The sequence below is a fragment of the Oncorhynchus mykiss genome, chromosome 12 (genome assembly GCF_013265735.2).
Source record: "Oncorhynchus mykiss isolate Arlee chromosome 12, USDA_OmykA_1.1, whole genome shotgun sequence".
NCBI classification, from domain to species: domain Eukaryota; kingdom Metazoa; phylum Chordata; class Actinopteri; order Salmoniformes; family Salmonidae; genus Oncorhynchus; species Oncorhynchus mykiss.
This window is the reverse complement of record NC_048576.1, coordinates 96391597-96402930: the sequence shown is the minus strand read 5'-3', so window position 1 is coordinate 96402930 and position 11334 is coordinate 96391597. Positions and strand designations below refer to the sequence as shown.

The following is an 11334-nucleotide window of genomic DNA, read 5'->3' as shown; positions in this document are numbered from 1 at the left end:
CGTTGTACACAGAGGATATTTTTGCAGAATTCTGCATGCAGAGTGTCAATTTGGTGTTTGTCCCATTTTGTGAAATCTTGGTTGGTGAGCGGACCCCAGACCTCACAACCATAAACGGCAATGGGCTCTATAACTGATTCAAGTATTTTTAGCCAGATCCTAACTGGTATGTTGAATTTTATGTTCCTTTTGATGGCACAGAATGCCCTTCTTGCCTTGTCTCTCAGATCGGTCACAGCTTTGTGGAAGTTATCTGTGGCACTGATGTTTAGGCCGAGGTGTATATAGTTTTTTGTGTGCTCTAGGGCAATGGTGTCTAGATGGAATTTGTATTTGTGGTCCTGGCGACTGGACCTTTTTTGTAACACCGTTATTTTGGTTGTACTGAAATTTACTGTCAGAGCCCAGGTCTGACAGAATCTGTGCAGAAGATCTAGGTGCTGCTGTAGGCCCTCCTTGGTTGGGGACAGAAGCACCAGATCATCAGCAAACAGTAGACACATGACTTTGGATTCTAGTAGGGTGAGGCCGGGTGCTGCAGACTTTTCTAGTGCCCGCGCCAATTCGTTGATATATATGTTGAAGAGGGTGGGGCTTAAGCTGGGGGGCTTAATTGGCAAAAAACAGACACATTTCTTCCAACAGGGCATTGGGGTGAGACAGGGATGCCTGTCTCACCCCAATGCCCTGTTGGAAGAAATGTGTCTGTTTTTTGCCAATTTTAACCCCACACTTGTTGTTTGTGTGGAGAAGCTGTCTTCATTAAAATATGGGGATTCTAGTGGGGGGATATAGGTAGCACACAGGAGGACATGTTTCTCTGTTATTTTAAGATAATTTCCTTTTGAATCTCTAGCCAAATGTAAAATGTTCCTGTTTTGTCTAATTTAATGGAGTGAGTTAGGTCTGCTCTATATCAGATTAGCATAAACCCTGGTGTAACTAGTTGGTCCTCAGACAGAAGGTCTAGGGCTCTGTTTGTATTATCATGTGGCTGGGTGAAGCTAGTTGGTCCTCAGACAGAAGGTCTAGGGCTCTGTGTGTATTATCATGTGGCTGGGTGAACCTAGTTGGTCCTCAGACAGAAGGTCTAGGGCGCACTGGGTGTATTATCATGTGGCTGGGTGACCCTAGTTGGTCCTCAGACAGAAGGTCTAGGGCGCACTGGGTGTATTATCATGTGGCTGGGTGACCCTAGTTGGTCCTCAGACAGAAGGTCTAGGGCGCACTGGGTGTATTATCATGTGGCTGGGTGACCCTAGTTGGTCCTCAGACAGAAGGTCTAGGGCGCACTGGGTGTATTATCATGTGGCTGGGTGACCCTAGTTGGTCCTCAGACAGAAGGTCTAGGGCGCACTGGGTGTTTGGACACCAGAGTTTAGACACACTGTGTTTATTTTCTTGTATATATTTCCTGTTTGAGTCCATATGGAGTGCAATCTGTGTCTTGTGTTTGTCCTCAGTGGGTGTGGGGGGTTGTCAGGAGGGCTTCTAGGGTGGCTGACAGGGGGGGTGAGATCCCCTGGGCTTGGGGTTCTTCATTTGTCTGTCCCGCTGTGATTTCAACGTTATGGTCAGGGTCTGGGTGGACTGTTCTGCTGTGGTGTCGAGACTTTTGTCAGGTGCTGAGGTGGGCTGTTCTGCTGGCTTCTCTGTGGGGGTGGCCACCTCTCTAGTAGGTGGTTCTCTGTCACACACCATCCCCCTCAACCTCTCCTCCAGCAGTTTGATCCTCTCCTCTAGTGCTCTGTTCTTCTCCTGCTCATGCTTTTTATCATGTTGAAGCTGTCTCACCACTGTCCAGAGTGCAGATAGGTCTCTCTCCACCTCCAGCTCTCCAGGTCTGGTTGAGGGGTGTTGTTGTGCTGGACTGTTGTCTGGGTCTGTGCTGACTGGACTGTAATCACCTGCTGTTCCAGCTCCACCTGTCTTCCCTCCAGCTAAGTGAATTTATCCTTCATTTCAATGATGGGGTAGTACTCTGAGCTGGGAGGTTGACTTTCCACTTGGAGTTGCTCGTCTGTGGGGTTATATAATGAAGAGATCTGGTCTGACCCGCTCGGGGTGGGGGTATCTTTCTCAACGGAGAGCTTCTCCTGCTGAGCTAATTCTTTGATTAGGTGAACGTCTAGCTGAAAGTGTTTGGGGGCTGCCCTGTACCATTACTGTTCCAGAGATTTATATTAGCTGACTCAGAGTCGTCATTGTCTAGTATCCTGAGTTTCTACCCCTCTTTAACACCCCCCCCCTCTTAACAGAGGGTTAGTGTGTTAATATAACACTGTGTCATGCCAGGGGATGGTCTGGTTAATATAGCACTGTACCAGGGGATGGTCTGGTTAATATAGCACTGTGTCATACCAGGGGATGGTCTGGTTAATATAGCACTGTACCAGGGGATGGTCTGGTTAATATAGCACTGTGTCATACCAGGGGATGGTCTGGTTAATATAGCACTGTGTCATACCAGGGGATGGTCTGGTTAATATAGCACTGTGTCATACCAGGGGATGGTCTGGTTAATATAGCACTGTGCCAGGGGATGGTCTGGTTAATATAGCACTGTGTCATACCAGGGGATGGTCTGGTTAATATAGCACTGTGCCAGGGGATGGTCTGGTTAATATAGCACTGTGCCAGGGGATGGTCTGGTTAATATAGCACTGTGCCAGGGGATGGTCTGGTTAATATAGCACTGTGCCAGGGGATGGTCTGGTTAATATAGCACTGTGCCAGGGGATGGTCTGGTTAATATAGCACTGTGTCATACCAGGGGATGGTCTGGTTAATATAGCACTGTACCAGGGGATGGTCTGGTTAATATAGCACTGTGCCAGGGGATGGTCTGGTTAATATAGCACTGTGCCAGGGGATGGTCTGGTTAATATAGCACTGTGTCATACCAGGGGATGGTCTGGTTAATATAGCACTGTGCCAGGGGATGGTCTGGTTAATATAGCACTGTGCCAGGGGATGGTCTGGTTAATATAGCACTGTGTCATACCAGGCTTGGTAGTCAATCTAATTGTCCTAGCAGGCTTACCAGTCCAACTCCTTGTCCTAGCAGGCTTGGTAGTCCAACTCCTTGTCCTAGCAGGCTTACCAGTCCAACTCCTTGTCCTAGCAGGCTAGGTAATCCATCTCCTTGTCCTAGCAGGCTTGGTAGTCCAACTCCTTGTCCTAGCAGGTTTGGTAGTCCAACTCCTTGTCCTAGCAGGTTTGGTAGTCCAACTCCTTGTCCTAGCAGGCTTGGTAGTCCAACTCCTTGTCCTAGCAGGCTTGGTAGTCCATCTCCTTGTCCTAGCAGGCTTGGTAGTCCATCTCCTTGTCCTAGCAGGCTTGGTAGTCCATCTCCTTGTCCTAGCAGGCTTGGTAGTCCAACTCCTTGTCCTAGCAGGCTTGGTAGTCCAACTCCTTGTCCTAGCAGGCTTGGTAGTCCATCTCCTTGTCCTAGCAGGCTTGGTAGTCCAACACCTTGTCCTAGCAGGCTAGGTAGTCCATCTCCTTGTCCTAGCAGGCTTGGTAGTCCAACTCCTTGTCCTAGCAGGCTTGGTAGTCCAACTCCTTGTCCTAGCAGGCTTGGTAGTCCAACTCCTTGTCCTAGCAGGCTAGGTAGTCAATTTCCTTGTCCTAGCAAGCTTGGTAGTCCATCCCATTGTCCTAGCAGGCTTGGTAGTCCATCTCCTTGTCCTAGCAGGCTAACTAGTCCAACTCCTTGTCCTAGCAGGCTTGGTAGTCCAACTCCTTGTCCTAGCAGGCTTGGTAGTCCAACTCCTTGTCCTAGCAGGCTTGGTAGTCCATCTCCTTGTCCTAGCAGGCTTGGTAGTCCATCTCCTTGTCCTAGCAGGGTTGGTAGTCCAACTCCTTGTCCTAGCAGGCTTGGTAGTCCATCTCCTTGTCCTAGCAGGCTTGGTAGTCCAACTCCTTGTCCTAGCAGGCTTGGTAGTCCAACTCCTTGTCCTAGCAGGCTTGGTAGTCCATCTCCTTGTCCTAGCAGGCTTGGTAGTCCATCTCCTTGTCCTAGCAGGCTTGGTAGTCCAACTATTTGTCCTAGCAGGCTTGGTAGTCCAACTCCTTGTCCTAGCAGGCTTGGTAGTCCATATCCTTGTCCTAGCAGGCTTGGAAGTCCAACTCCTTGTCCTAGCACGCTTGGTAGTCCATCTCCTTGTCCTAGCAGGCTTGGTTGTCCAACTCCTTGTCCTAGCAGGCTTGGTAGTCCAACTCCTTGTCCTAGCAGGCTTGGTAGTCCATCTCCTTGTCCTAGCAGGCTTGGTAGTCCAACTCCTTGTCCTAGCAGGCTTGGTAGTCCGTATCCTTGTCCTAGCAGGCTTGGTAGTCCATATCCTTGTCCTAGCAGGCTTGGTAGTACATTTTCCTTGTCCTAGCAGGCTTGGTAGTCCAACTCCTTGTCCTAGCAGGCTTGGTAGTCCATCTCCTTCTCCTAGCAGGCTTGGTAGTCCATCTCCTTGTCCTAGCAGGTTTGGTAGTCCATCTCCTTGTCCTAGCAGGCTTGGTAGTACATTTTCCTTGTCCTAGCAGGCTTGGTAGTCCATCTCCTTCTCCTAGCAGGCTTGGTAGTCCAACTCCTTGTCCTAGCAGGCTTGGTAGTCCATCTCCTTGTCCTAGCAGGCTTGGTAGTACATTTTCCTTGTCCTAGCAGGCTTGGTAGTCCAACTCCTTGTCCTAGCAGGCTTGGTAGTCCATCTCCTTGTCCTAGCAGGCTTGGTAGTCCATCTCCTTGTCCTAGCAGGCTTGGTAGTCCAACTCCTTGTCCTAGCAGGCTTGGTAGTCCATCTCCTTGTCCTAGCAGGTTTGGTAGTCCATCTCCTTGTCCTAGCAGGCTTGTTAGTCCATCTCCTTGTCCTAGCAGGCTTGGTAGTCCAACTCCTTGTACTAGCAGGCTTGGTAGTCCAACTCCTTGTCCTAGCAGGCTTGGTAGTCCATCTCCTTCTCCTAGCAGGCTTGGTAGTCCAACTCCTTGTCCTAGCAGGCTTGGTAGTCCAACTCCTTGTCCTAGCAGGCTTGGTAGTCCAACTCCTTGTCCTAGCAGGCTTGGTAGTCCAACTCCTTGTCCTAGCAGGCTTGGTAGTCCAACTCCTTGTCCTAGCAGGCTTGGTAGTCCAACTCCTTGTCCTAGCAGGCTTGGTAGTCCATCTCCTTGTCCTAGCAGGCTTGGTAGTCCATCTCCTTGTCCTAGCAGGCTTGGTAGTCCAACTCCTTGTCCTAGCAGGCTTGGTAGTCCAACTCCTTGTCCTAGCAGGCTTGGTAGTCCATCTCCTTGTACTAGCAGGCTTGGTAGTCCAACTCCTTGTCCTAGCAGGCTTGGTAGTCCATCTCCTTGTCCTAGCAGGCTTGGTAGTCCAACTCCTTGTCCTAGCAGGCTTGGTAGTCCAACTCCTTGTCCTAGCAGGCTTGGTAGTCCAACTCCTTGTCCTAGCAGGCTTGGTAGTCCAACTCCTTGTCCTAGCAGGCTTGGTAGTCCAACTCCTTGTCCTAGCAGGCTTGGTAGTCCAACTCCTTGTCCTAGCAGGCTTGGTAGTCCAACTCCTTGTCCTAGCAGGCTTGGTAGTCCAACTCCTTGTCCTAGCAGGCTTGGTAGTCCATCTCCTTGTCCTAGCAGGCTTGGTAGTCCAACTCCTTGTCCTAGCAGGCTTGGTAGTCCGTATCCTTGTCCTAGCAGGCTTGGTAGTCCATATCCTTGTCCTAGCAGGCTTGGTAGTACATTTTCCTTGTCCTAGCAGGCTTGGTAGTCCAACTCCTTGTCCTAGCAGGCTTGGTAGTCCATCTCCTTCTCCTAGCAGGCTTGGTAGTCCATCTCCTTGTCCTAGCAGGTTTGGTAGTCCATCTCCTTGTCCTAGCAGGCTTGGTAGTACATTTTCCTTGTCCTAGCAGGCTTGGTAGTCCATCTCCTTCTCCTAGCAGGCTTGGTAGTCCAACTCCTTGTCCTAGCAGGCTTGGTAGTCCATCTCCTTGTCCTAGCAGGCTTGGTAGTACATTTTCCTTGTCCTAGCAGGCTTGGTAGTCCAACTCCTTGTCCTAGCAGGCTTGGTAGTCCATCTCCTTGTCCTAGCAGGCTTGGTAGTCCATCTCCTTGTCCTAGCAGGCTTGGTAGTCCAACTCCTTGTCCTAGCAGGCTTGGTAGTCCATCTCCTTGTCCTAGCAGGTTTGGTAGTCCATCTCCTTGTCCTAGCAGGCTTGTTAGTCCATCTCCTTGTCCTAGCAGGCTTGGTAGTCCAACTCCTTGTACTAGCAGGCTTGGTAGTCCAACTCCTTGTCCTAGCAGGCTTGGTAGTCCATCTCCTTCTCCTAGCAGGCTTGGTAGTCCAACTCCTTGTCCTAGCAGGCTTGGTAGTCCAACTCCTTGTCCTAGCAGGCTTGGTAGTCCAACTCCTTGTCCTAGCAGGCTTGGTAGTCCAACTCCTTGTCCTAGCAGGCTTGGTAGTCCAACTCCTTGTCCTAGCAGGCTTGGTAGTCCAACTCCTTGTCCTAGCAGGCTTGGTAGTCCATCTCCTTGTCCTAGCAGGCTTGGTAGTCCATCTCCTTGTCCTAGCAGGCTTGGTAGTCCAACTCCTTGTCCTAGCAGGCTTGGTAGTCCAACTCCTTGTCCTAGCAGGCTTGGTAGTCCATCTCCTTGTACTAGCAGGCTTGGTAGTCCAACTCCTTGTCCTAGCAGGCTTGGTAGTCCATCTCCTTGTCCTAGCAGGCTTGGTAGTCCAACTCCTTGTCCTAGCAGGCTTGGTAGTCCAACTCCTTGTCCTAGCAGGCTTGGTAGTCCAACTCCTTGTCCTAGCAGGCTTGGTAGTCCAACTCCTTGTCCTAGCAGGCTTGGTAGTCCAACTCAGTATTCAGTCCTCATAAAGTAAAATATATCTTTGTAATGTATTATTATATACATATATTATATAATGTAATATATGCTCATACAGATGACAATGTGTTTATGAGTCATTACCATATATAATGTAATATATGCTCATATAGATGACAATGTGTTTATGAGTCATTACCATATATAATGTAATATATGCTCATACAGATGACAATGTGTTTATGAGTCATTACCATATCTAATGTAATATATGCTCATATAGATGACAATGTGTTTATGAGTCATTACCGTATATAATGTAATATATGCTCATATAGATGACAATGTGTTTATGAGTTATTACCATATATAATGTAATATATGCTCATACAGATGACAATGTGTTTATGAGTCATTACCATATCTAATGTAATATATGCTCATATAGATGACAATGTGTTTATGAGTCATTACCATATCTAATGTAATATATGCTCATATAGATGACAATGTGTTTATGAGTCATTACCATATCTAATGTAATATATGCTCATATAGATGACAATGTGTTTATGAGTCATTACCATATCTAATTTAATATATGCTCATATAGATGACAATGTGTTTATGAGTCATTACCATATCTAGCGTCCCACCTCGTCAACAGCCAGTGGCGCCAAATTCAAAACAACAGAAATCCCATAATTAAAATTCCTCAAACATACAAGTATTTTACACCATTTTAAAGATACACTTGTTGTAAATCCAGCCGCAATTAATCACTAACCTTTGATGATCTTCATCAGATGACACTCATAGGACTTCATGTTACACAATACATGTATGTTTTGTTCAGTAAAGTTCATATTTAAATCCAAAAATCTGAGTTTGCATTGACGCGTTATGTTCAGTAGTTCCAAAACATCCGATGATTTTGCAGAGAGCCACATCTGTCATGCCCTGACCTGAGTATTCTTTGTTTTCTTTATATATTTTGGTTAGTTCAGGGTGTGACATGGGTGATGTATGTGTTTTTTGTACTGTCTAGGGGTTTTGTAGGTTTATGGGGTTGTTTACCATCTAGGTGTTTATGTATGTCTATGGTTGCCTAGATTGGTTCTCAATTAAAGGCAGCTGTTTATCGTTGTCTCTGATTGGGAACCATATTTATGCAGCCATCTTCTTTGGGTATTTTGTGGGTTATTGTCTATGTTCTGTTGCTTGTTAGCACAGTGTTTCTTTAGCAGTCACGGTCATCTTGTTAGTTTGTTTGTTTTTTTCCGTCTTTTCATTAAATCATGCATTCACATTGCGCTGCGCTTTGGTCTCCTCACTACGACGATCGTGACAACATCAATTTACAGAAATACTCATAATAAACATTGCTAAAATATACAACTGTTATGCATGAAATTTGAGATCCAGTTCTCCTTGATGCAACCGCTGTGCCAAATAAAAAATAAAAAAACAAACCATGCAATAATCTGAGTACAGCGCTCAGACAACAAATCAAGCCAAACAGACATCCGCCATGTTGTGGAGTCAACAGAAGTCAGAAATAGCATTATAAATATTCACTCGTCTTTGGTGATCTTCATCAGAATGCACTCCCAGGAATCCCAGTTCCACAATAAATGTTTGTTTTGTTCGATAATGTCCATCATTTATGTCCAAATATCTCATTTTTGTTCGCGCGTTTAGCCCAGTATTCCAAATTCACTGTGTATTTGATAGGCCAAGAGTTGAAAAACTACAAACCTCAGATTTCCCACTTCCTGGTTGGATTTTTTCTCAGGTTTTTGTCTGCCAAATGAGATCTGTTATACTCACAGAAATCATTCAAAGAGTTTTAGAAACTTCAAAGAGTTTTATATCCAAATCTACTAATTATATGCATATTCTAGCTTTTATGGCTGAGTAGCAGGCAGTCTAATTTGGGCACGCTTTTCATCCAAAATTCCCAATGCTGCCCTCTTCCCTCGAGAAGTTAACAAGAATTTAAGCTTTCTGCCAATATCAGATATGTATATGTCCTGGGAAATGTTCTTGTTTCTTACAACCTCGTGTGTGTGTGCGTGCGGGTTTCTGCGGGTTTCTCTGTATCTGCGTCTCCTCAGGTCTGCTAGGTATAATCACATTAGCGCACGTTAGTTCAATCATCCCACGGGGGGGACCCACCGATCCTGTAGAGGTTTTAAACCTCTGTGTGTGTGTGTGTGTGTGTGTGTGTGTGTGTGTGTGTGTGTGTGTGTGTGTGTGTGTGTGTGTGTGCGCGTGTATCTGCTTCTCCTCAGGTCTGCTAGGCATGGTGGCCCATATGATGTACACCCAGGTTTTCCAGATCACAGTTAGTATGGGTCCTGAAGACTGGAGACCCCACTCCTGGGACTATGGATGGTCCTTCTGGTCAGTACTCATATTGTCTGTCTGTGTGTCTGTGTGTTTGGCATGAGTAATGACTGTTCCTCTGGTCAGTACTCAAACTGTCTGTCTGTGTGTTTGGTATGAGTAATGACTGTTCCTCTGGTCAGTACTCATACTGTCTGTCTGACTGTCTGTGTGTTTGGTATGAGTAATGACTGTCCCTCTGGTGAGTACTCATACTCTCTGTCTGTGTGTTTGGTATGAGTGATGACTGTCCCTCTGGTCAGTACTCATACTGTCTGTCTGTGTGTTTGGTATGAGTGATGACTGTCCCTCTGGTCAGTACTCATACTGTCTGTCTGTGTGTTTGGTATGAGTGATGACTGTCCCTCTGGTCAGTACTCATACTGTCTGTCTGTGTGTTTGGTATGAGTGATGACTGTCCCTCTGGCCAGTACTCAAACCGAAGCCATATCGTTGTCTGAATATGATTGGTTGCTTACTGTACATTTCTCCAGTGAAACACTGGTGTCACAGTCGACAAGCAGCAGAAATGGTGTAGTATATAAACCAGTGATTCCAGAATGCACTGAACATTCTAGAAGTTCTATTCATTCCATGTCATTCTACACTGTCCATCTCGGAAGACAAGCAACATCTCCATCTAGAAACCAGCTGACGACCGACCGTTGTGTCCATATCAACCCAGCCGTATTTACAAACACCGACACATATGGCTGTTTTGTCTATCATCCCAAATGGCACCCTATTCCCTACATAGTGCACTACTTTTGGCCAGAGCTCTATGGCACCCTATTCCCTACATAGTGCACTACTTTTGGCCAGACTCCGCCTTATGCGCATAGGGTGCCATTTGGGTGTACCTTAGATTGTCCTTGACTTTCTATCTTCCACGTCTATGGCCGGAGCTAGAGAAGACAGCTGTTGTCTGGGACACGCACACGCAGATACACGCACGCTCATAAACACACACTCAAGAGGAAGAAGAGGTATTTCCATTGACTGAATCAGTCTCTCTCTCTCTCTCTCTCTCTCTCTTTCTCTCTCTCTCTCCCTCCCTCCCTCCCTCCCCCTCCCTCTCTCTCTCTCTCTTTCTCTCTCTCTCCCTCCCTCCCTCCCCCTCCCTCTCTCTCTCTCAGCCTGGCATGGGGTTCCTTCACCTGCTGCATGGCAGCTTCAGTCACCACACTCAACTCCTACACCAAGACGGTCATCGAGTTCCGGCACAAACGCAAACTGTTCGAGCAGGGTCTCAGGGAGGAGCAGAACTACCTCGACCAGGAGGCCTTCCATTACTTCAGGGACCACTCCCTCCAGTCCATATCCAGCTCCATGGAGGTCTACCCTGGGCACGGGGGAGGAAGGCTGCCTGGGGGGCCTGGAGGCCTGCCGGGGTCCGGGCTGGTTGGAGTACCAGGGAGAGGGAAGATGAGGGGGTCCTCAGGTTCCATCGACCTGGGAGAGAACTCTGAGTCCCTGGGGGAGGAACAGTGCTGAGAGAGAGGGGGGGGGGGGGGGGGTGGGGTTGGGAAGTGGAGGGTTGCGAAATTCTAGTAACTTTCCAAAAATTCCAAGGTTTTCCGGAAATCCTGGTTGTAAAATTCTGGGACTCAGGTGGGAATAAAAAGCATAAAATTGGGAATCCTACAACCAGGAGGAAAACCTGGGGATTTACAACCCTAGTGTTGAGAAGTTGATGAAGACGATGCTGATCTCTGATTTTGTATTTTGGGCACCAATGGTTCAGGTTAGGAGAGGGGTATATAGTGTCATGCTTTGGTCTGAACAAGTAGTGCACTATAATGTATACAGCGCCTTGTCATGCTTTGGTCTGAACAAGTAGTGCACTATACTGTATACAGTGCCTTGTCATGCTTTGGTCTGAACAAGTAGTGCACTATACTGTATACAGTGCCTCGCAAAATTATTCATCCCTCTTGGTGTTTTTCCTATTTTGTTGCATTACAACCTGTAATTTAAATGGATTTTTATTTGGGTTTCATGTAATGGACATAAACACAAAATAGTCCAAATTGGTGAAGTCACGTTCTGACCTTTATTTCCTTTGTTTTGTCTTTATTTAGTATGGTCAGGGCGTGAGTTGGGGTGGGCAGTCTGTGTGTGTCTTTATTTAGTATGGT

At 47.0% G+C, this 11334-nt stretch overlaps 1 protein-coding gene across 1 annotated transcript in view; it reads left to right on the top strand.

Moving 5' to 3' along the window:
• Positions 1-10692, top strand: part of LOC110516715 (germ cell-specific gene 1-like protein) — a 43555-nt gene extending 32863 nt beyond the window's left edge. The window contains exons 4-5 of the mRNA XM_036939369.1: positions 9103-9214; positions 10333-10692. Coding sequence (XP_036795264.1) covers positions 9103-9214; positions 10333-10690 — 470 coding nt within the window. The 3' untranslated portion in view covers positions 10691-10692. The remainder of the gene's footprint in view (positions 1-9102; positions 9215-10332) is intronic.
• The last annotated feature ends 642 nt before the right edge of the window (positions 10693-11334 follow it).